The sequence below is a fragment of the Hemitrygon akajei genome, chromosome 19 (assembly GCF_048418815.1).
Source record: "Hemitrygon akajei chromosome 19, sHemAka1.3, whole genome shotgun sequence".
Lineage (NCBI taxonomy): Eukaryota > Metazoa > Chordata > Chondrichthyes > Myliobatiformes > Dasyatidae > Hemitrygon > Hemitrygon akajei.
Genome location: NC_133142.1, coordinates 23,955,378 through 23,981,699, shown reverse-complemented (window position 1 = coordinate 23,981,699; position 26,322 = coordinate 23,955,378). Strand labels below are relative to the sequence as shown.

Here is a 26,322-nt window from a genome sequence, read left to right as displayed (position 1 = left end):
TGAGCATTTTGAACTTTTGGCAATACTACTTTGAAGAACTGTTTTTTTTGCAACATCGCTTTAAGAACTGTTTAAGCTGCCACACAGCAGCTGATTTCCAGTTACGTTAGTGATTTGTTTACTTTGGGGGGGTTTGTTTTCAGTGTTTAATAAACATGTTATTTGTTATAAAAACCCCTGCCTAACTCATATATTTATTGTTGCTTGAATCCCTAACACTAGGGAGTGTATAATGATACAACAGAGGGGAGTTCAGACCAAACATCAGATTGGGGAAGAAATGTGATCTAAGGGACTTTGACAGTGGAATGAATTTTGGTGCCGATCCGGCTGCTTTGAGTATCTTAAATCTTCAGGGATTTTCATGCAGAATGGTGCGAAAAAGATTTTTTAAAAACATCCAGTGAGCAGCAGTTCTGTGGGGGAAAATGCCTTGTTAATGAAAAAGGTCAGAGGAGAATGGTCAGATTGGTTCAAGCTGACAGGAAGTCAACAGTAACTCAAATAACCACACAGTTACAAGAGCATTACAACACATTACAAGATTATCTCTAAATGCACAACATGTTGAACCTTGAAGTGGATTGGCTACAGCAGCAGGTCGCCATGAACATACACACTTAATAGGTACCTTCCATACCTAAAGAGTCCACTGAGTGTTTGTGAACAAGCTCCAGTGTATTCTAACAATCGAACTCTATCATTAACTGTTGAGATGAGTGAGACACACGTGACCACCCTCTAAGGAAAATTGCAAATGCACCTTTTATTCTAGGAAAGGGATTCTGTTCTATAGAAGAGGCTGATAGCCTCATCAACCACAGTCAAGGTTCAGTTTGACAACTCAATTAATTAATCTGAGTGCACAATCTGTAGAGGTAAATGTCCATCTCTAATGAGCTCGGTGAAAAGAAATGAACTCTGCAACAATCACCTCTTTTAGAGACAAGAAAGTTCTGATTTGCATCTCCAGCAAGTGAAAAATTCAATGCCACATGCAGAGGTTTTAGTCAAGAAGCTTAAAACTCTAAAGTGTGTATGAAAAAAGCAGCTGCTTTATTTTATTATTGATTAGAATGACGAGAATTCTTTCCTCATCCATGCATGTGGGCATCTGTTTACATTGTTCCTGCTTAGACACACCTCAAAATGTCAATGTCAAGTTGTTACAGCAAAATAGTTTACAGTTCTTGTAATTATTCTCATGACATGATGCAGCTTGTCTTTTCCTATTTATGTGTTGCATTAAAACCGGATATGGTGGAAGTTGTCAGAATATACTGTTTGAAAGTCACTTCCTTATTCCAAACTTACACTACTTGCTTCTGATCACCTCTTCTCATTGGCTGACAAAGCAAAGAGAGGAAGGAATTTGCCAGCACCATCAGTGGAATTAAATATAGGAGGTCTCATCGCAGTAACACACTGCATTCTGAAGGGAATAGTTAACCAGTTAGTATCTATCCCTGAGAGGTGAAGATGGTAAATCAGCTCTTCATCTGCGGTGCTCTCTTCCTTGCCGGTTTTCATGGGATTCATTCTCTTAAAATCTGTTCCTTTAACGTGAGGTCATTCGGAAAATCAAAGGCACTCAAGGAAGGGGTCCTGGATGTGCTTGTGAAGGTAAATCACTGACATTCACTTCCGAGATCCTTGTGTTTTGTAAAGCTGCCTGGTATTTTTAAACCACGTAATTGTGTGAAGTATTTTTATTGGTGACTGTGACTGAGTCAGATTCAATCGTTTGTGTGCCTGTGACAGGGTAGAATCCCAGTACACCGTTGAAAGAAGGCACAAGGATCTTCCGTGCGGAGTCAGATTTCAAAGCACAGGCTGAACTGTGAATGGAGAAATACGAGGTGGTCCAGTTATTTCCCCAGAAGTATCGCATACATATTAGTAGAAAACAGTGAAAGCTTCCTATGCATCAGTGTGATGAAAGTTGGGATGAAATATCAGAGTGACAATTTGTTGTAACTAAAACCTTTTATCGTCCTTATGAGCCATGAAATACAATCGCACTAGTGAATGTTAGTGCCTCAATATCCTTAACAGTTAATAATCCTCTAAAACAGGGGTTTCCAACTTGGGGGCCATGGACCCCTCTGTCACTGGTAAGGCTATTGGCATAAAAATGGGTGGGAACCCCTGCTCTAAGAGCAGCTGATTTTGAAATGTGAAATGATTTTTATTGTTACTTACACTGAAGTTTCTATCCTATTCACTTGAAATTTCAGCTCTTGTCTTGACTGGTTCCTGCAGTTCAGCATTTGCCCAGTCCAGTGTTTCAACGAAGTTGCCTTTCTTCATAAGTAGGTGGTGGGAAGTTTCTGAACCGTCCGCTGTGGCTGAAAGGATCACAGTCAATTCCAATCCTGTACTAATTCATCCGTCTCCATTCACTACTTTGCAACTGGGAATCCCAGATAATATTTATTTTCTCTTTCAGTTTCAGGACTCAGAGCAATTCTAATGCTTCAATTGTGCAAGTGAATCTGCCTCCAGCCAACATCCACCCTTCTTATCGGAATGTGATAACTTTCAATCCTACGTTATCCTGCGTGCAGATTCAATTACACAGTTAGAAAAGTTTATGCAATCTGTGGCAAGAACGGCACACAGAGAAAGCTATGTCATATCTGGAGTCTGGAGATTTGTAACCTTGTTCATGCATTGTTTATTTGATGAAATGTCCCTGCTGGGGCATCTGGGGGCAACAACAGGAAGATTAGGAAATTCAAACAGAATTAACATAGAAAATCGATTTTAAAATAAGCCCCGTAATTTCAGTGGCATACTGGCAAATTTTGTTACCGCGTTTACTATTTTGAAACAGTTTGATCAACCTTACTCTGAGTTTAGATTCAGTCACACTTCTGAGTTACGGCTGCAATTCTAATGACTCCACTCAAAAAAAAGTCTGAGAACTCAAAACCATAGAAAATAGTAAAAATAAAGGAAAGGTATGACAACACTTATCGTCATACGACATGGCGATCATGGTCTTCCATTTGTCTTTAATCTGTCTACTGAGCAAGGGTCATTGCCTATGGGGAAGACCTCCTTCCAGTTGTTGCTCAATCCAGGAACCTGATTGTACTTGGCAAATATTTCTACAGAAAGGATTTGCCATTGCCTTCTTCTGGGCAGTGTCTTTACAAGACGGGTGACCCCTGCCACTATCAATACTCTTCAGAGTCTGTCTGCTTGGCATCAGTGGTCGCATAACTAGGATTTGCAATGTGCACCAGCTGCTCACATGACCATCCACCACCAGCTCCCATGGCTTCATGTGACCCTGATCAGGGGGACTAAGCAGGTGCTACACCTTGCCCTGGGGGTGACCTGCAGGCTAGTGGGGGGAAGGAGCGCCTTACACCTCCTTTGGTAGAGACGTAGCTCCACCCCGCCACCCGAGTAATACTAAAAGATTTAAATCCAAATTGTACATTTATTTAGACATTCAAAAATTAAAACCCAAAGAAATGAGACTCCACAATTTCATTAGTTAATCTTCAGTATTGTAAGCGGTAAGATTCTCTGTGAAGCTCACAACAGAACCCATTCCCCCACTGAAGTTACTGTCATGTTTGTGCATGAGTAATTCTGATCTCCACATCTCCAGTCATCTCACTATAACTTTACTTGAGACCACATAATTTCCGGTTAGTTATCCGTATGGAATCTCAATGTAATGAACCTGGAGCAATGTTGAGTATGAGGTTTACAAACAATAACAAAGTTGGAAGTTCCATTCTCACACAGCAACAAAGGTGCTGCTGATGGGTTTAATTGTCCTTCAGATAGATAGATAGATAGATACTTTCAATAAGACCTGAAAAGATGCAGAAGTGTTGAAGGACTCACGATTGTGTAATGTCACTTCCGGTTCGCAAGTGTAAAGGAGAACAAAATAATTGTTACTCCAGATCCGATGCAGCACAGGAAAATCACAATAAGATAAAGAACACAATAATTTCAAAAAAACACAATAAATATAAATACATAAGAGATCTTATATACATTGATTGTATGTTCATAAAGTGATGCCAGGCACAGGAGTGCCTGTACATAAGGTGACGGTGACAGGAAATGATGAAGTAGTGGAGGTGAGGGGTAGTTTAGTGGGTGGAGGTGTTAATCAGTCTTTCTGCTTGGGGAATGGAGCTGTTTTTGAGTCTGATGGTCCTGCCGTGGATTCTATATAGCCTCCTGCCCAGCATTAAAGACAGTAATTAGCATACAAAGGAGAAAACAGGAAATGAATGAAATAATCCAGTTGAGCTGATGTTCAGCTAAGAGAGATAAATAACAGTGAACAAAAAGCTGAAGACTGAAGATGAAGGTGTCAGAATGAGTCTGCGAGACAGAAAGAGGATGGCCTGAGGGAACGTGGCTTCACATTTACCATCAGAATTGAACTGAAGCATTGAAACATGTCGTATCACATACCCTTTCCACTCTGCTGTAATTTCCAGCCAGGGTTCTTTGTTTTAATGTATTAGTGTTTACAGATTAAAATATATTCATCCCAAATATTTCATGAAAAATACAGTATCTTCTAAATAAAGCTTTTTGCTGTAATGCCCTGTGGAACATGTTTATAACTTTAATAGAGAAAACAATTAAACCAATTAGCCACGTCCTCTGCTTTGTGTCAGAGACCCCTGAAAATTAAGGCTGGGTTTATAAACGTTTCTGAAAATGATCTTGTGTTGGTTGCAGTTTATGCTCCATATTCCTTTTAGAGAAATTTATAAATCAATCAGTTGGAATTCCTATCATTTTCTGCAGATAATATCTCGTTGTGATCTATTGTTGATGATGGAAATCAAGGATAGAAGTAACAAATCTATTCCTGCACTCATGGAAAAACTGAACAAGTAAGACCTTAGTTTTGTTTCCTTAAGCAATGCAGATCTATATATGGATTATCCTTTTCTCTTTGGCAATGTCCTTGTAGTAATTTCTGAGCTTGTGTTATTTACAGTATAGGATATATATTTTTTATTATGAACAAAGTTTATTTTTGAAACTTAAAAACAGGCATTTCCCAGCATAAATGCAAAGAAATTCTGGACTTTCACAGAGGGGGCTGTGTGATTGCAAGAATTTCCAGCTTGCCAGCAGTTCTTAGCTGGTGTTTCTTTCACGGTTATGATCATGGGCCCTAATAGCAGACTGAAAAGTTGCACCAGTCGTCCATGATTCATAGCCAGAAATCTATCCAATAAACCAAAACAAAGTGTAAACTTGTACAGGGACAATATCTCCATTCATTCAAATGGAGAAGAACACCTGCAAGAGACAAGGGTTAGCACTGCCCTTCATCATAAATCATAAATGTAGATCATAAATGGGTGATTGTTTTCGCAGAAAATCTAGGTCAGACCTCGTTCACAGTCACAGTATCAATGTCAAGACCATGACTGACATTCTTTCCAAAAAATAATTAACATCACTTTTTAATTTAGAACAGGAAGTGGGAAACAATTGGAATCAGAAAATAGGAAGTCTATGCCCTGAGCGTGAATCATTATTTAGTTTGAAAATTTCTATTCTATTGTAAAATAAATATGTTTTTTACGATTACTTGCTCTAACTAATATTATAAATCTTTTACTTTAGTCAAGGCAGCAGAAATGAATATGAAGTTATCATGAGTAAACGTCTGGGGATGGGAAGCTACAAAGAACAGTATGCATTTATTTACAGGTAGTCATTCTTTTTCTCATGTTTAAATTTTGTTTGTGCACATACGTACAAGGGAAGTGAATAATACGGAAAGAATGTCAGGATTCTACGATCCATGCATAAAACAGTTAATAAGCAGAAGACACTTCAGTATGTAGCCTGACTTTTTAACACATTTGATCTCTTCACTTACTGCAAGTTTCAGAGTGAGATTTATCTTTTCACATTTTCTTCTGAGGATAAGTGACTGATTATCTCAATTGCAAACTTAGTTCTTCTGAAAATTTCTTTGACACTTTGAAAAATGTTAGAAATCTACACTCAAAACTTGTCATGTTGCTAGCGACCTAGACTTACTTCCCAATTCTCAAAATAAATTCACTGCTTGAATATCTGCAAAAACAGGAGTACGTGTACTATCTTAATGATATTGAACACAAAATATTGTCCCATGTATTTCTTATTTAGAATATTCTTGAACAATGTAACTTTAAAATTTTAAATATAGGTAAGTTGAATACATGGCTTTCAAAAGTCTTACATGGACCTAAACTCCCACACTGAGGGTCTCACACTGACCCAGTGTCTGACACTGAGGGCTCCACACTGACATAGACTGCCACTCTAGGGGTCTCAGACTGACTCAGTCTCTCACACTGAGGGTCTCACACTGACCCAGTCTACCACTCTGGGTTTCTTACACTGACCCAGTCTCCCACACTGAGGGATTCAGCCTGACCCAGACGACCAAACTGAGGGTCCACAATGACTCAGTCTCCCATTTTGAGCGTCCCACACTAGCACCGTCTCCCATGCCGCAGGTGCAAGTTGTGTTGAGAACTGATTGACAGAGGAATTGGTGATCTAATGCCAAATACTAACGGTCAGAGGAATATTATCACAACTGGTAGAAAAAGTCTTGCTTATTAAGACATTTTTTTCCACTCCTTGCATCCATTCAAAACTTTGGACCAACTTCTCCCAATTTTTTCACAGTAGCAATTCTGGAAATGTAGAGACAGCTTTGGAGGATATATTACCAAACTGCCTTTGCTTCCAATTGGGTAATTTTCTATTGCATAACAAGAACATCACCTATATGGAAAAACTTGTGGAACCTTCAATTGGACCAGTGCGCTGCTCAGGTAGCACACTCCAGCATTGTTGTTACTGTGATGTGCTCTGAGAAATCATTGGTCAAATAGAGCAACCATTCAAGCAAGCAAATGTCTTACATTTTTCATATACAGGAATCCAATTCAGGATATGAAGTGAAACTGTCTATACAACTAATAAACACACAAAAAAACTTTAAGTTATTTCTTAGTCTGGGGTTTAACCTGAGCTAATGACTTGTTGACTGTATAGCCTGTTTTGTACACATTTCTGTCTCTATTTTAGGCCTAAACTATTATCACTGAAAAACAGCTATCAATATCCAGATTCCTCAGCAGAAACTGGGGATTTTTTTGCGAGAGAACCATTTGTGGTATGGTTTTCATCACGTTATACCTGTGAGTTGCTCCATTTTCTTCACGAAATACACACCTGAGTGTAAATGAAATGCCATGTTAGCATTAATTCAAGAGGTCTAGAATACAAGAGCAAGGATGTGATGCTGAGGCTTTATAAGGCACTGGTGAGGCCTCACCTTGAGTATTGTGAACAGTTTTGGGCCCCTCATCTTAGAAAAGATGTGCTGGCATTGGAGAGGGTCCAGAGGAGGTTCACAGGATGATTCCAGGAATGAAAGGGTTATCATACGAGGAATGTTTGATGACTCTGTGTCTGTACTCGCTGGAATTCAGAAGGATGAGGGGGGATCTCATTGAAACCATTCAAATGTTGAAAGGTCTAGACAGAGTAGATGTGGAAAGGATGTTTCCCAAGGTGGGAGAGTCTAGGACAAGAGAGCACAGCCTCAGGATAGAGGAACACCCTTTCAAAACAGAGATGTGGAGACATTTCTTTAGCCAAAGGTTGGTGAATTTGTGGAATTTGTTGCCACATACAGCTGTGGAGGCCAGGTTGTTGGGCATATTTAAGGCAGAGATTGATAGATTCTTGATTGGACATGGCATCAAAGGTTACCGGGAGAAGGCCAGGAACTGGGGTTGAGGAGGAGATAGAAAAAAAAGGATCAGCCATGATTGAATGGCAGAGCAGACTCGATGGGCCAGATGACCTAATTCTGCTCCTATGTCTTATGGTCTTATGTAGTCACAAAAAAAATCCCAAAGCAGGGTGAGGTCAATTGGCACAAAAACTAATTTTACTCATGAATACAGATAGTTGATAATCTGTTTCCCATGTTGAGCTGTTCCTCTTTAGTGTCATCTCTGGATATACCAGCTATTCAGATAAGGAAGAGTTTTGATTCAAGGACTAAATATTGATTTGAAAATTAATAGATTTGTCCAATTCAGATTTGGAAAATAATTCAAAATTGCCAAGATTACTGGTTTGGGGGGAGAAGGGCAGCTATGAAAACCAATCCTCACCCATTATCCCAGTGCACTCATTCTCCAGCAGAAATAAATTAAATGAGGAGCAAACTCCTCCCGGGTTCCCAGACTAGAGAGGCCAAGTCCAGAGGAGCATCCCTGCTGCCAACTAGCCCAATTTCAGCTGATCCACTCAGGATTCGGAATAGAAAGATAGGAGTTTCTGGTTCTGCAGAGCCAGGCTACAGCACAAAGTCCAGATTTAGCCATGAACAATTGGGTATTGATTTATTCATTGTGATACAGCATGGACTAGGCCCTTCCAGCCATTCGAGACACACGGCACAGCAATCCCTGATTTCATCCTAGCCTAATCACAGGACAATTTATTATGACCAGTTAACCTAACAACTGGTCCACCTTTGGACTGTGGCAGGCAACTGGAGCACCTGGAAACACATGTGTTCACGGGGAGAACATACAGACAGCAACGGGAATTGAACTGTACTGTAAAGCGGTGTACTACACTACTTGTGTTGCCTGTAGCAAGGTTGTAATAAGGTTATTAAGACATTTAGTTTGCTTTGTTAGGTTTCAAAGTTTTGTTAATTTTGAAGTCCTATTAGAATATCATGCATTTCTATTTCATATGATACATTTTAAAGTACTACCAACACTTTTATAGTCATAGTTCTGTTTACTGTCATATGCACAGGTGCCTTTTATGTACTGCACAGAGTCCAATATTCTTTACAGTTTCTTATGTTCCTGTCCAATTTAATTGCTCTACTAGTCCATAAGCAACTGTTAAGGATTCTTTCAACAGTACATCTGTAGAAGTTTTTTTAAAATGAAAAAATGAAACAAATTATTGTAGATACTGGAAGTCAGGAATAAATACTGCCATTTATCTTCCCTTATTTTCTATATTTATACTCTTGGTGTGATTCAACAATGAATATATTAAAATGCAAATGAAATAATTGATATGATAATATATATTTGCCAAAAAGCTACATTGAAAGCAAGGAAGTAGACTGATTTACATGCATAGTGGAAATCAACAAAACATAAAATTAGCATGTACCATTTGAATATTTGAAAAACTTCTTTACTATTACTGTGCTTGCATACTTCTTTCTCATTTCCTTACAATGGATGAATGACTTACCACATCACTGGGTTATAGAATTCCTTCTTATTGTGCTTGGGCAAATGTTACTCCATTATTTAATATATCTATTTTTCATGCATTTGAAGTATGAGGGGTTCTGTAATAATTTATTTCCTTTCGTTTCTTAAGCTGTGAAAGATTTTGTCATTATTCCTCTGCACTCAATGCCGACCGCCGCAGTCTGTGAAATTGATGCATTGTACGATGTTTACTTGGCGATGAAGCAACGCTGGAGAGCAAAGGTACAGGAGATGCTGTTTCTAAACTGGATTATTATAGTAATAGAGTCATTGAGAAATTCAGTGCTATCAGAGCAAACAGGCCCTTCAAAGGTATGGGGGAGGGGGAAGCTCCTTTTCCCTTTTCTCACTCTTCCTGATCTAATTGGGCCTCGTCTCCTTGTCTCTTTCCATTCCCCCATCCTCTCCAGCTGCCCATCATCTGCTGACTCCTCCCACTGGTTCCCCTCCACACCTCACACCCTTTATTCCATGCTCCACCTTCCTTTCCTATCAGATTCCATCTTCTTCAGTCCTTTGTCATTTCCACCTATCACCTCACAGCTTCTGACAGCATTCTTACTCCGCCTCACTTCCTCAACAGCCTATGATCCCCAAGGCCAGGATATACCTATCATCTACCACCACCTGCTCTTCCTCATCCCTCCACCTTCTTACACTGGCTAATTCCCATCTATCTTTTAGTCCAGATGAAAGTTCTTGACTTGAAATGTCTCCATTTTTCAAAATGTTAGTTGCTAGTTTTATGTTCTATTACAAAATTAATTATATTAGGGCATTCAAGTTATGTACAACAAGCTTTGGGTCACACGTGGGTTGCTGTTAGATTTGGCTTGGCATTGCTCCTGGCAATAAGGCGCCTTATCAAATACATACAGCTTGTATTATAAAAGTGATAAGAAAGCAAAAGGATTTTACTCATACAGGGTGGGGTCAAGTAACAAAAAAATTCTAGTAATTGGCTCATTGTTTTGATGCAAAAACCCTGCCATTAATCTACACTAATTTTAAATGTTTCCTGAACAATGGATGGTGAGTCGCTAGATACAGAAATTTTGTCTAGAATCATGGATACAGACCATTATGGTATTGTGCTACCACAGGCTAAATTTACAAAGTTTTAAACAGATAAATGAAAATACTTGCTTTTATACTTGTTATTATTCCCCTTCTCTCTCACTCTCTCTCTCTCTCTCTCTCTCTCTCTCCACGCCCCCCCCACACACACACAGACACACGCGCACACACACACACACACACACACACACACACACGCAATTGGTATTCCTCTCATGTCTTGGAAGGAAAGAAACAACCGCCTACTTTGTGAAATCTGTAGTTTGAACAAAGCGATCTGTGCACAAATGTCACATTCTACAACCCTTCTGTACAAAGCCAATGAGAAAGGACGAACAAGCAAAGGGAACATTTAAGATGTCCTTGGAGGAATAATGCTATATCATCATAAAACTATAAGACCATAAGATACAGGAGCAGAAGTAGGCCATTCAGCCCATTGAGTCTGCTCCGCCATGCAATCATGGGCTGATCCAATTCTTCCAGTCATCCCCACTCTCCTGCCTTCTCCCCATACCCTTTGATGCCCTGGCTAATCAAGAACCTATCTATCCCTGCCTTAAATACACCCAATGACTTGGTCTCCACAGCCACTTCTGGCAACAAATTCCACAGATTTACCACCCTCTGACTAAAGTAATTTCTCCACATCTCTGTTCTAAATGGACGTCCTTCAATCCTGAAGTCGTGCCCTCTTGTCCTAGATTCCCCTACCATGGGAAACAACTTTGTCATATCCAATCTGTTCAGGCTTAACATTCAGAATGTTTCTATGAGATCTCCCCCATTCTCCTGAACTCCAGGGAATACAGCCCAAGAGCTGCCAGACGTTCCTCATACAGTAACCCTTTAATTCCTGGAATCATTCTCGTGAATCTTCTCTGAACCCTCTCCAATGTCAGTCTATTCTTTCTATTCTTTCTAAAATAAGGAGCCCAAAACTGCACACAATACTCTAAGTGTGGTTTCACGAGTGCCTTATAGAGCCTCAACATCACATCCCAGCTCTTGTATTCTGTACCTCTAGAAATGAATACAAACATTGCATTTGCCTTCTTCACCACCAACCCAACCTGGACGTTAACCTTTAGGGTATTCTGCACAAGGACTCCCAAGACCTTTTGCATCTCTGCATTTTGAATTCTCTCCTCATATAAATAATAGTCTGCCCCTTTATTTCTTCCACCAAGGTGCATGACCATGCACTTTCCAACATTGTATTTCATTTGCCACTTCCTTGCCTATTCCCCTAAACTATCTAAGTCTCTCTGAAGGCTCTCTGTTTCCTCAACACTACCCGCTCCTCCATCTATCTTTGTATCATCAGCAAATTTAGCCACATATCCATTACTCCCATAGTCCAAATCATTGACATACATCGTAAAAAGCATCAGTCCCAACATCGACCCCTGTGGAATTCCACTGGTAATGGGCAGCCAGCCAGAATAGGATCCCTTTATTCCCACTCTCTTCTTTCTGCCAGTCAGCCAATGCTCCACCCATGCTAGTAACTCCCCTGTAATTCTATGGGTTCCTATCTTGCTAAGCAGCCCCATGTGTGGCACCTTGTCAAAGGCCTCTGAAAATCCAAGTAAACAACATCTACTGCATCTCTTTTGTCCACCGTGCTTGTAATTTCCTCAAAAAATTGCAGTAGGTTAGTCGGGCAGGATTTTCCTTTCAGGAAACCATGCTGGCTTTGTCCTATCTTGTCATGTGCCTCCAGGTATTCTGTAATCTCATCCCTAACAATCAATTCCAACAACAGGGCTATAGTTTCCTTTTCGCTACCTCCCACCCTTCTTAAATAGCAGAGTAACATTTGCAATTTTCCAGTCATCCGGTACAATTACAGAACCTATGGATTCTTGAAAGATCATCATTAACGCCTCCGCAATCTCTCCAGCTACTTCCGTCAAAATCCAAGGATGCATTCCATCAGCTCCAGGTTTATACACCCTCAGACCATTAAGCTTCTCAGTTGTATTTTTCACTGCACATACTTCACTTCCCTGACACTCTTGAATGTCCAGTACACTGCAGATGTCTTCCACTGTGAAGACTGATGCGAAATACGCATTCAATTCCTCTGCCATCTCTGCGTCTTTCATTACAGTATCTCCAACGTCATTTTCTATTGATCCTATATCTACCCTCAACTCTCTTTTACCCTTTATATACTTAAAAATTCTTTTAATATCTTCTTCGATATAGTCTTCCTTTCATAATTCACCTTTTCCCACCTAATGACCTCCTTAGTTTCCTTCTGCAAGTTTTTAAAAGTTTAACTTCCTTGTATGCCCTCTCTTTTGCTTTTACTTTGGCTCTGACTTCACTTGTCAGCCACAGTGGTGTCTATCTTCCATTCGAAAATTTCTTATTTGGAATAATATCTGTCTTGCACTTCCCTCATTTTTCACAGAAACTCCAGCCATTGCTGCTCTTCTGTCCTTCCTGCTAGAGTCCCTTTCCAGTCAACCTTGGCCAGTTCCCTCTCATTCCATTGTAATTTCCTTTATTCCACTGAAATACCGACACATTGGAATTTAGTTTCTCCTTCTCAAATTTCAAAGTGAACTCAACCATATTGTGAGCACTGTTCCCTAAGGGTTCCTTAACCTTAAGCTCTCTTATCACCTCTGGGTCATTGCACAACACCCAATCCAGCACAGCCAATCCCCTAATGGGCTCAACAACAAGCTGTTCTAAAAAGCCATCCCTTATTCATTCTACAAATTCACTGTCTTGAGGTCCAGTACTGGCCTAGTTCTCCCAATCCACTTTCATGTTAAAATCCCCTACGATTATCATGACTTTGCCCTTCTGACATGCCTTTACTATCTCCCGGCTGATGTTTGGGGGCCTGTATACAACTGCCATTAGTGTCTTTTTACCCTTGTCATGTCTTAACTCAACCCGTAGGGACTCTGTTTCTTAACTCAACTCATGAGTTCTGGAAAATGAGCAAAGAAAATCCTATTGAGCATCATTCTCATCTCTTTCTGTTTCAGCTCCCACATTTCAAAATTTAATTGTTTTTTAATTTCATTAGGTTATAAAAAGAGTCACTAGCTGTTAATAAAAGATGTCAATAAACTCACATTGAATAGATGAACTTTCAAAACTCCTTGCACGGAGCTATGTGAATATCAGTTGCAGACAGAAAATTAAACCTAATTTAGAATTCCATCCATGTTTCTTTTTAGCATGGAAAAATGCCATTCAACCCCATGAGTCTATGTTAGCTCACAGTGCAATCCCATTTCCTGCTAATATATTCTTTCTAACATGTTTGTCAACTCCACACTGATGGTCCTGTCACCCACTAGGGGGCAGTTTAGAGTATCCAATCGAACTGCAATGAGAAATCCTTGGGAATGTGGAAGGAAATGGGGTACCTAATAGAAATCCACATGGCGTATAAATCCAACGCAGACAGCACCAGGGATAAGGAATTAATTTGATCACGGAGCTCTGAGGCATGAGCAATACCTGCTCCACCACATGGACAGAATATATTGGGCTGACAGGAGTACAAAAGTACTGTGTCTATTCTATATTCTTAAGATATCTCTCCTCTGTCATAGCTTGTCATTCCTCAGTATGTCCAGGATGACAGATTTCACCAAGCAATGTGAATGGTTGTGTCATACCGAGAATCACATTATATTTGAATATGCAGGAAGGGAACACACAAATAAACACAAAATAAGTGTAAATGTAAACCTGATCATTCTTAAAGATATATACACAGTAGCTACTAATTAATAATCAGTAAGCCTCTGGGAATAATGGAAATAACAAAAAGTGAGCCTCTGAATTCTTTTTCAATACTTTTGAAAGACCTGGTGCCAGCATTGAAAATGGCAAAGATAAATCTGAGCTTTTAAACATCTCAGATTACATAGATTGGATGGACTTTGTGATTGGACTGACAGCAGCAGTGCTAATCAAACTTCAAGTTGTACAGAAAGTGGACGGATCAGCCTCAGCAACAAATCTTCCCGAAGAGCTTACACACACTTGGCCTAATTCCTTGGGCATCACCTCTCCTGTCACCATTTCTAAGGCCCTTGTTATTTCTGTCCTCAATCACAACTACCTGAACACCTCTAACTGCCCAAGGCCCTGAACCCCACTGTTTCCAGTAACCAAAAAGCAGAACACCATACTTTTGCTTAACCTAGACCTCGCTTCCTTGTACGTCTTTTATCCAGCCACTAGTGCTTAAGCCTTGTGTTGCTTTCCTCAGCTTAGCGTGCTTCATGATCCTAATCACAAAGAGGAAATTGATGCTCATAAACTACAATTACAACAGTGCTAGTTTCCTACAAAAATTCCCATTTCAAGTAAAAGGAAGCCTCATTATTCACCAGTACTCTTGTTGTTCCAAGCCTTGTGGCACATTGGGCGGCAACTTTACCGTTTCTTGAGCATTTTTGACCGTTTTTTTTACAAGGCTGAGTTGCTAGCTCGACGCTCAACCCAGCAAGGATGGAAAGCGTGGAGGGAGCCGGCTGGATTTGAACCTGGGACCACTCGCCTCAAAGTCTGGTGCAGATTCCACTAACCACCGGCCAGCTATTCACAATTATTACCAAAGAATTATGAGTATTGCCAAAAGGGTAACTGAGTAGGTGTTCTTAATTTCATTTGGTCCAATATTAGTCTTGTGGAACCACCATGACAATCTCCTAACAGCTGGAAACCAAAATGACTTTGAACAAAAATTTAATGTGTGAACTTAAACCTCTCAATATGTGTGAATTAACCAATCAGGTTTCACTCAGCTTCCCTTTTCATCTGCAAGATAAGTAGGATCCATGGAGATAGACAGAGCAGACTGTATTATGATTCTTGGTATACTGCAAATTACAACAGGACCGAGTCCCTGAAATTACATTTTGTTAAGCAAAATTTTGTAAATAGAAAAGCGCATAATAAAATTATAGACGTTTTAGTATGGTGTTTCCTTACGTATAGGTGGGGAATTGACACTATTCACTACTGTGAAAAATGGATTTGTAAATCAAGGCACGTATGCAAAGAGAATGAAAGTACAGCATAAATTTGTAAATGGAACATTTAGTAAATCAAGGAATACATATACATTCCAACATATTCCAATAGAGGTGTTGACTCAAAATAGATACTAGAGAACATGGAACATAGAAATCTACAGCACATTACAGGCCTTTCAGCCCACAATGTTGTGCCAACCATTAACCTACTCCAGAACCTGCCTAGGGTTTCCCTACCACATAGCCCTCTATATTTCTCAGCTCCATGTACCTATATAAGAAACTCTTAAAAGACCCTATTGGATCTAACTGAAAGGAAATACTTAAAATATAATACATTTAAGATATGATAGATTGGGAAGAAATGATGAAATATAAGCCTAAAACCTTTTAGCATTCTCCAAATCTGCTTTGTGCAAGAATATCAATTGTTATTACTGCAGAAAATTTGTAAATTTAAACTGGGTAAATTTAAATTTAAACTAATGATGCTTTTTTACAGATACACTAATAGGGCAGAGCAAGGTTTTTTTAATGTTTAATTCTATACCCTCAGAATTTTTGATATTAGGATTTATCAAAGACCACGTATATCTAGAAAAAGATTGTTTTTCCCTGCCCTTGACGTTGCTGTGTTCTTGTATTACCATTGCCTTTTGCCTTAAACAGTACTTCATACTTATGGGAGACTTCAATGCAGGCTGTGGCTACGTCCCCAAGAAGGCATGGAAAAATATCAGACTGCGAAATGATACCAATTTTGTCTGGCTAATTGGAGATGAAACTGATACAACAGTAAAGGAAAGCACAAACTGTGCGTATGACAGGTGAGAAGTCAAATGATGCTGGAAAGGAGTAAACAACAAGGGAATTCTTAGTTTTTGTGGAAATGGTTCAAGCGTGATCTGGATCAAAGATGGCCTGTTGTAATAAAACATAGTCGTGTCTTTGAGAACTCCCTACAATGTGAGTGAAAAGACTTTTTTTCATTTATTTTGTTTTCACTAAAAGCAAAGTGAATAATTGAGGGATTCTGCATGTTAAACAATCCCAATTAGGAAATTCATGCCAGTTTCACGAGAATCTATGTGGGAGCCATAATTTAAAACCCACAAAATTGCGTGTACAGATAACAAAAATACTTGAAAAGTCAAGATGTAAATGTGAACTTTTGGGTACAATCTCTCACAATGACAGGAGTTCTTAAAGTGATGCTTTCCTTTAAGTGCCGTTAATGTGACAAGGTCAGTCACAATGGGAAACAAGTTAAACTCAGGTGCTGGGATCTGAACCAAAAACATAAAATCTTGACTGGACGGAATTTTCCAGCACTTCTGAATCAGTTTCAATCAAAGAAGGTCTTCATCAGCCAATGCAAATACCTAGCGAGTGCAGGGATAACTGCAAAATCCCAATAAAAGTGGACAATATCAGGACCATCCGAATGATTCCAGATGTCACCACACTGACTCCTGATAACAGAGCAGATGGGAACGGACCCTTTATCAAACTCTGCAAAATGACTCCCCTGTTCCAATGCACAAAACCCAATCCAGTTGCAAAGTGGATGTTCGCTTCAGAATATCTCATCAGTGACCTCGTATGTGCACTGCCAGCTGACTGCACACCCGCCGACCTCTATGTCCCAGCGCATCATATGTGAGCTTATGATCATGATTCAATTCCTCGAAGCTGCTCAACTGACATGACGTGGTTTCAATTAGTGATCATATTAGTGACAAAGAATGTTAAAGTTGTGCAATAGACATTGTTAGAATTTCTAAGGCATGATTACAACTCATATCAGTGGGTTTAATTTCCCCTAAAAAAACAACAGAAGTCCTCCAACAAGGTAAAAGGTAAGAGAGTTTAAAGAAACTAAAGCAACACCTAGTGTTGTATATATATCTGGAAAAACAGGAAACCTGGGATCCCATTACACCAAAATAACAGATTTTACCATCTCATCACTTGGGAGAGGTTCAAAATGAAACCGAATCAGAAGTGTGGAAGGAGAACAGAGTAATCACTGTCTGACTGACGTAACAGATATTAGGGACAGAGGGAAGCAACCATCTAACCACAAAAACCTTACAATGAGGGTATGAGTAACTTCACTAAAGTCGAGAAATGAAAATCTGAATGAGTTTCATACATTATTTCCCCGTCCAATTGTTCAAAAGAACTTCAATTTGCTAAACTGTGATCACAGACAGCCAGCTTTCGAAAGAAACCTACATCCTCTCCTTGCAGTTGTGTAAAAATAATAACAAAAGTCAAATACACATAAACAAAATCAATTAATCTTCAATAATTTACATACAAAATGAGAAAATACCCGTCAGCAATTGATACAATCTTATTTATCAGATCTACACTGAACCATTAACCACAGACATTTAAAATTCAACAGAATCCATGAATGCTGAGTCAAAAAATACATTCAAGGCAGAGGATTGACAAAGTTTTTGGTACCAAGTGAAATAAAAAAGGTAGAGTTAAGGTACAGGATTTCCCATGCACGTGAAGCGAACAGTTCAACTGATCCCTGCTGTAATTCTTTGTCCTACGTTTAAAATAAAGAAAATGCATTAATGAATGAATATACAACACACACAAAGTGCCAGAGGAACTCAGCAGGTCAGACAACATCTATAGAGGGAAATAAACAGTCAATATTTTGGGCCATTACTCTTCATCGGGACTTATTAGTGTGTGTTGCTCAAGATTTCCAGCATCGACAGAACCTCTTGTATTTCGTACTGAATGAACAAACCTGTGAAAGCACCACTATCATTCTGGTATGTGATCTGACAGATTTTGCCGACAGGTATATAAGTGAACAGTTTGCTTTCACGCACCAGCAGAATCAGGCTGGCATCGTGCTCACAGGTAATGAGATCAGTTTCACACTCAGTCACATCTGGCCAAATTATTTTCACTTTACAGATCAGTAATCAGACAAGTTATTGCTGTCGTATGTATAATAAGATTTACTTCACATGTACAAGTAGTGATCAGACTCATTTTGCATCACACATTTGGCACCTCAATTATTTTTGGACTGGTTTGGGTCTGCTGAATGACTTTCTTAGATGCCCAACCTGTCACTAGTTAACTAAACGTGTTGTTTCAGGTGTAACTACAATTGTCAATTGTTTCTATTGGCTCATCTTAGAATTTGTACAATTACCTTTTTCATTATTCTATAAAACAGGATTGTACTTCGTGGTGGCAAGTTAGTAAATGCAGTCATTCCAAATTCAGCCAAAGTATTTAATTTCATGGAAGCTTACGGCATGACTGAAAAACAGGTAATTCTAAGCTTTCTTGACTCCTTAGTAATTGCATTGAGTAACACAAGATTGGCAGAGATGAATTAGTGGCTACTGAATGGATAAAGGTGACGCCATGAAAAATTTAAACTCAGACCAAGATCTCTATGTGTGACTCTATTAAAAATAATCATTCAAAATCCCAACATAGTACAATGTTCCAAAGTGCTTCACAGAAGTGTGGCATGGGAAGCACTTTGGAATATGTTAGCTAAAGATTATTTTAAAGTTAGGCTTTAATATAAGAAGATGGAACGTTACAGGTGAACCATACCAGAGTGTGTGGTTGTGATAGTAAAAGACCTTGTTAAAAGCAGAGGATGGTGCAAGAGAAGACAGAATAAAGGGGGCAAAGTGTACCTAGGAGACACAGAGGCAGGTGTGCTGTTGAGGTGTGGAAGGTGAGGCATGACCTGCTTCATGAAGACCGAGATTTTTGAATTCTGAGAAAGGAAGCCACTTAAGATTATAACCAGTGGGAGTTGGAACAGAACAGTATGAGAGTGTTAGGGCTTTGAAAGAATTACAATTCAACGTGGCGGAAAAGACACGAGTAAAGATTGCAGTGGCAGTCACAGTTATGTAAATGCAGTGTGCGGTCAGAGGTAGATGTAGGGAGTGTTGGCTGGGGTTAATATGCAGTGTTTGAAGCTCAGCTTAATCAGGGCACCAAAACTGAACACACCTCAGTGATTGATCAGAAAACAGGACAGTGACACAGGGAAATTCACCAATCTTTCCCCACAATAATTGAAGAGGACTAGGTGGAAGAAAATGCTTCATTGTCCATCGAGATGGCGATCAAACAATGTGGGAAAAGTGGGAAATTATCTTTGGATGCTGCAGGATAAATATAAAACCAGCTCTGTTACTAGGAATGATGACAGTTGGACGTCAACGGTGAAGTAAAGATGAAGATAGACTGCCTATAGTGACTGTGTAAGATTGGGAGGAGCAGCCAGTGTAGCGCGGGGATTGGAACTGTGCAAGAACATGGCCCTGGGCATCAGAGTAAATGATAAAGTGGACAAATTTTTGAGAAATCAGGCATGACAAGGAATTTCAAAGGTACATATAATTTGGAAACCAGACTTAAAGGAATCATAAGAGAAGCTAAGTGAGGTTAGAATAAAGTAGCATGGTTAAGTTTTATTGCAATGTGGCGAGGAGTGTCTGTCAATGACAGGATTTGAGTCAGAATTATACACTCAAACATTAGGAAAGCATAAATATTTACTTTTCGTTATTACTTATATAAATGTAGGAACCATTATTTTTACAGCAGGTTCTCACAAGCAGAAACTGGTGGATGATAATGAATGCCTGGTACTAAAGAGATTTAGAGAGAGAATGAAATGTGTACTACAGTATGAGATGCTCAGAAGGTCATGGAGGGCCGAATGATGGAAGCCACACTGCCAGAATGACAGACACATAGATTGTTTGCAGTGTATAATTGACGTTACCTCAGTAAGAGAGATGCCACAATGATCCTTATCAAAAATGAACATTTACTGCTGCAGTTTAGGATCTTGGTAGATACACAAACAAAACCAAAAAAAAGCAAAAAATGTTGCTTTAAATCGCGATTGTGTGGCAATAATGGTATTAGACTGTTCAGTATTATGAGTACTTGATCATGCTTAAAGGCATATTAATCTAATTGTGTAATTTCATTTTGAAAATGCAAGTAATTTACATTTCACATTTTCTCATTTTGAGATGAGTCAAATTGTTCACAACACCTGCTATTATTTTCCTACAAATGCTTTAGTTGAGAGTGAAAATATATATTCCCTGAGTCATACAGGTCACAAAGGAACCAGGAAGATGAGTCTGAATGGCTAAGAGGAATACATAAATATGTCCATAAGACCATAAGATATTGGAGCAGAATTAGGCCATTTGGCCCATTGTGTCTGCTCCACCATTTCATCATGGCTGATTCATTTTCCCTCCCAGTCCCAATCTCCTGCCTTCTCCCCATATCCCTTCATACCCTGACCAATCAAGAACTGAACAACTTCTGTCTTAAGTATACGTAACAACTTGGCCAACACAGTCACCTATGGCAATGAATTCCACAGATGTACCACTGCCTGGCTAAAGTAAATTCCTCCTCATTGCCATTCTAAAAAGACATCCCTCTATTCTGAGACAGTGTCCTCTGGTCTTAGGCTCCCCCACCACAGGAAACGTTCTCTCCACATCCTCTCTAACAAGGCCTTTCAACATTCAATGGCTTTCAATGAGGTTGCCCCTCTTTCTTCTGAATTCTGGTGAGTAGAGCCTCAAAACCATCAAACACTCCTCATATGACAAGTGTTTCAATCCCAGAAGCATTTTCATGAACCTCCTTTGAACCCCCTCCAATGTCGGTACATCCTTTCTTAGATAAGGGGCCCAAAACTGCTCACAATACTCCAACTTGGGCCTCACCAGTGCTTTATAAAGCCTCAACATTACATCCTTGCTTTTATATTCTTGTCCTCCTTAAAGGAATGCTAACATTGTGTTTGCCTTCCTCACCACCAACTCAATCTATAATTTAACCTTCAGGGAATCCTGCACAAAGAATACCAAGTCCCTATGCACCTTAGATTTTTGAATTTTCTCCATTTAGAAAATAGTCCAGGCTTTTATTTCTTCTACCAAAGTGCATGACCATACACTTCTGATACTGTATTCCATCTGCCACTTCATTGCCCATTCTCCTAATCTGTCTAGATCCTTCTGTAACCTCCTTGCTTCCTCAAAACTACCTACCCCTCCACTTATCTTTGTATTGTCCACAAACTTATTGCTTCCGTCATTCAAATCGCTTACACAACACAGTCCCATGTGGAACACCACTGGTCATTGGCAGCCAACCAGAAACCCTTATTCTCACTCTTTGCCTCCTGCCAATCAGGCAATGCTCTGTCCATGAAAGTATCTTTCTTAACTCTTTTTAAGCAGCCTCATGTGAGGCGCCTTGTCTAAGGCCTTCTGAAAATCCAAGTACACAAAATCCACTGACTCTCCTTTGTCTATCCTGCTTGTTGTTTCTTCAAAGAATTCCAACAGATATGTCTGGCAAGATTTTCCCTTAAGGAAACCACGCTGACTTTGGCCTATTTTATCATCTGCCTCCAAATACCACAAAACCACATCCTTAACAATCCATTACAACTTCCTCCCAACCACTGAGGTTAGACTAACTGGCCTATAATTTCCTTTCTTCTCCCTCTCTCCCTTCTTGAAGAGTGGAGTGACATTTGCAATTTTCCAGTCTTCTCCGACCATGCCAAAATCAATTGATTCTTGAAAGATCATTACTAATGCCTCCACAATCTCTTCAGCCACCTTTTTCAGAATCCTAGGTGCATACCATCTGGTCTAGGTGACTTACCTACCTTCAGACCTTTCAGTTTTGAAAGAATCTCTCCCTAGTAATGGTAACCTCACACACATCTGCCGCCAGACACTCTTGATCATCCAGAATATCGCTCAAATCTTGCACAGCAAAGACTGGTGCAAAATACTTATTCAGTTTGTCCGCCATTTCCTCGTTCCCCTTACCTACCTCTCCAGCATCATTTTCCAATGGTTCACTATCTACTCTCGCCTCTCTTTTACACCTTATATACCTGAAGAAACCTTTGGTATCCTCTTTAATATTATTGGCTAGCTTACCTTCGTATTCAATCTTTTTCTTCTTTATGACTTTTTTTAGTTGACTTCTGTTGGTTTTTAAAAGTTTTCCAACTCTCTAACGTCCCACTAATTTTTGCTCTATTATATGTCCTCTTTTCAGCTTTTATGTTGCTTATTTTACCAGCCATGATTGTGTCATCCTGCCTTTAGAATACTTCTTTTTCTTTGGAATGTATCTATCCTGTGCCTTTTGAATTGCTCCCAGAATTTCCAGCCATGGCTACTCTGCCATCGTCCCTAATAGTAATCCTTTCCAATCAACTTTGGCCAAATTAGGAATGCCTCACGCCTCTGTAATTCCCTTTACTCCACTGTAATACTGACACATCCAACTTTAGCTTCTCCTTCTCAGATTGCAGGGTGAATCCTATCAGAGTATGATCACTGACCCCTAAGGGTTCCTTTATCTAAAACTCTCTAGTCAATTCCAGTTCATTGCACAACACCCAATCCAGAACAGCTGATCCCCTAGTGGGCTTAACCACGAGCCTCTCTAAAAAAGCCATCTTGAGGGAATTCTAGAATTCTTGGGATCCAGCGCCAACCTGATTTTCCCAATCTACCTGCATATTGAAATACCCATGACTATTGTAACATGCCATTTTGACATGCATTTTCTATTTCCCTGTTGTAATTTGTAGACCATATCTTTAGTACTGCTTGAATGTCTGTATATAATTCCCATCAAGGTCTTTTTATCCTTGTAGTTTCTTAATTCTATCCACAACAATTCGACACCTTCTGATCCTATGTCACCTCTAACGGTTTGATTTTATTTTTTACCAACAGAGCAACACCAATCCCTCTTCCTCTCTGCCTGTCCTTTCGACACAATGTGCATCCTTGGACATTAAGCTTTCAGCCATGATTCAGAGACTCCTACAAATGTCATAAATGCCAATCTGTAACTGTGCTAAGAGTTCATCTACCTTATTCCATATACTGAACACATTCAAATATAACACCTTCAGTCCTGTATTCACCCTTTTCGATTTTGTCCTGCTTTTATGCAGCAACTCATTCTGTTGACTGTAATTTTGCTCTACCAACAGCCTCTCCTCACTATACATTGCCTGTGTTTGTAAACCAACTACCCCATCCTCAGTCCTATCACTCCAGTTCCCATTCCTCTGCCAAATTAGATTAAACCTGCCAATAATGATATCGGCCCCCTTCGGGTTCAGATGTAACCCGTCCCTTCTGTACAGGCCGTACCTTCCCCAGAAGAGATCCCAATGATCCATAAATGTGAAACTCTGCCCCTTGCATCAGTTCCTCAGCCATGCATTCATCTGCTAAATCATTCTATTCTTACCCACACTGGGGTGTGGCATGGGTAGCAATCCAGAAATTACTACCCTCGGGGGTCCTGATTTTCAGCTTTCCACCCAGCTCCCTCAAATCTGTTCAGGGCCTCCTTACCTTTCCTACCTACGTCGTTGGTGCCAATACGTACCAGGACATCTTTAGAATGCCACGGACCTTGGAGGCTATGTACCATCCAGTGTCTCTATCACAGCCACAGAATCTTGTCTCTATTCCTTTTCATATGGAATCTCCTATCACCACTGCAGTCCTCTTCACCTCTGTCAATCAACTGAGGAGGTAGGAGAGCTGTGATAGACCACATATGACAACAGTAGTAACTGTTTAGGATGGAATGGCCAGTGGGAAGGGCGGAGATAAAAGTTTTTACTGTAGTCCTCCACTACAGCAACTGCACATGTGAAGATACTAAATCAAAAACAGGATTGTTGTCGGCTCTGATGTCCTCGATGCAACATCAGCTCACGTATGAGTAAAAGCCACTCCATCCAGCGTGTAGAGACTCACTGCAGAACTTCCCTTGTATAAAACTTATGCTTCCACAAACGGTTTCTCTTTCTGTAAATTGCTCTTCCTCTCCTAAAGCAAATGTCTACCTTCCACTTTGTATCTCCTTAGAGGAGCAGGACTGAGGTAAGGAAATAAGTGGCCTGTAGGTAAAACCCAATCCATTTACACTATTGCAAAAGTGCCCATTGGAGTTCCAATGTGCATTTAAGTTTCAACGAGATCATTTGATCCATTATGCAAGCCAAGATTATTACATAAATGTAAATATTGGACATGGGTCTCTGACAAAATTAGACAAAGTGTCTTGTTTCTCCCATTTGTCAGGCTCTGAACGTGAGTGACCACTTTCCCGTGGAAGTTGATCTGCAGGAGTCCTATGGCTTTTATAGCTGGCTGAAGTCTCAGAAAGGTCGGAAAGGGTAGAAAGCGACTCACATAACGGCTACTTCACCTCTCTGTGGAATGAGAGCATATTCCATCTATTATCAGTTTTAAGCTTCATGGTAACTCATTATTTGCTTTAACTCTTAAGTTGCCAGCTCAAGAATTTATTAAAAGCAATATACGAAATTTGTGTAACTCAAAAGAGTCATTCAGAGCCGATTCCAGAGGAACGATTTCCTTCCAATCAACACCCAATATCATCTCAAAAAATTGATATTTTGGGTAAGCATTTGGCTCCTGTGTTTCTAACATCACAACAGGGACAATCTATTTGAAGTGTTTTACTAACTGTAAGCTTCATTTATGGGGCCTTGGGGTGAGGAGAGGGGTTGCATCCTGAGGTCATAGAAGAGGTTATTTAAATACAAACTTTTTCTCCTCCAGACATTCCCTTATTGTTCCAGAAACACATCAGGGCCCAATTTCATGCAAAGTCTTAGAAAACTCCAATTCCTTGATCTTTTTCACTAACTATATCCTAGCATTAGGGTTTTGCAAGTTCTCAATAAGATCTCTATTACTTCATAGTTTCACTCCATTTTATCTAAATCATCCCTCTGTGATGATATGTGCCAACATTGAATTCTCAGAGCTCCAGAGTATTCTGACTCCATACACAGGCTGACCCTATTTTCCAGTTACTGCAGCCTCAATTCTAATGGAGAAAAGTTCAGGCATTCAAATGTATTGGGCTCTGCGGAGAGAACTGTAAGCACTGTTAACTCTCTTACCTCAATTGTAAGCCAACTATTAACCACTAACCTAGAACAGATGGGAAGCGATAGCAAGCCAGGGGAAATCTGGACAAAGTGGAAGAGTTTTCTTGCAACACCATCTAAAATGCTTAGGTTAGCACTGGAAAGTTCACAGAACAGGATGTTAATTTCAACTAACACAGAAAGGAAAGTGTGGTTAACTTGACATGGCATGGACCATGTTCAGTGATAGGAGAGGAATTCTATATTAGGCATAATATCAAAAAAATTCCATTTTAACTTCCTACTTGTAAGTTAATGCAACATGTCATGTTTCAGAAAGAAATTGCTTTTAAAAAATGTATATAATTATGATTGACCATGAGCTATTAAAATTAAAAAATTGTTGATGGTTTGTCAATGCAAAATGTGAACATTCTGCATTAGCACTGCTTTATCATAATGTATGTTAGGCACTTCCACTTTTGAATGAGATTCTGAATAAATTACATGTAAAACAATTATATTTACTTGCTATGGACATAAGTTTTCTATAATTATTAAAAGAAATAACCTTCAGTTCATTTAGTTGACCACATTGAAAAGAAAGAGACTGGAAGTGGATGTAATCACTTTTAATTTCAAAAAGATGAACACAGACTGGTTACCTGCGGCGTAAGTTCTGTATCTGGAATAATTGGCTGAAATCACAACTCATTTTAATGAATTTCATTCAATGTGTATATGTCAAAGGAAGTAGAATAACGCTCAGAAGAAGAGGCTCCCTGATCCGACATTACATGACATTTTTATATGCTCAACACCAAAGGTAATAGCAGGAAATTCTATAGTTAAAATGTATCCGCAAATCTTCCTTTGAATTGCG

General features: G+C 39.5%; 1 protein-coding gene across 1 annotated transcript; it reads left to right on the top strand.

Annotated features, from left to right (window-relative positions):
- Positions 1-1,336: 1,336 nt before the first annotated feature.
- Positions 1,337-25,957, top strand: LOC140741829 (deoxyribonuclease gamma-like). Its single transcript, XM_073072271.1, has 8 exons — positions 1,337-1,623; positions 4,795-4,883; positions 5,629-5,715; positions 7,096-7,208; positions 9,442-9,554; positions 16,100-16,257; positions 18,648-18,744; positions 24,622-25,957. The coding sequence occupies exons 1-8, from the start codon at positions 1,480-1,482 to the stop codon at positions 24,718-24,720; spliced, it is 900 nt and encodes a 299-aa protein (XP_072928372.1). The 5' UTR covers positions 1,337-1,479; the 3' UTR covers positions 24,721-25,957.
- The last annotated feature ends 365 nt before the right edge of the window (positions 25,958-26,322 follow it).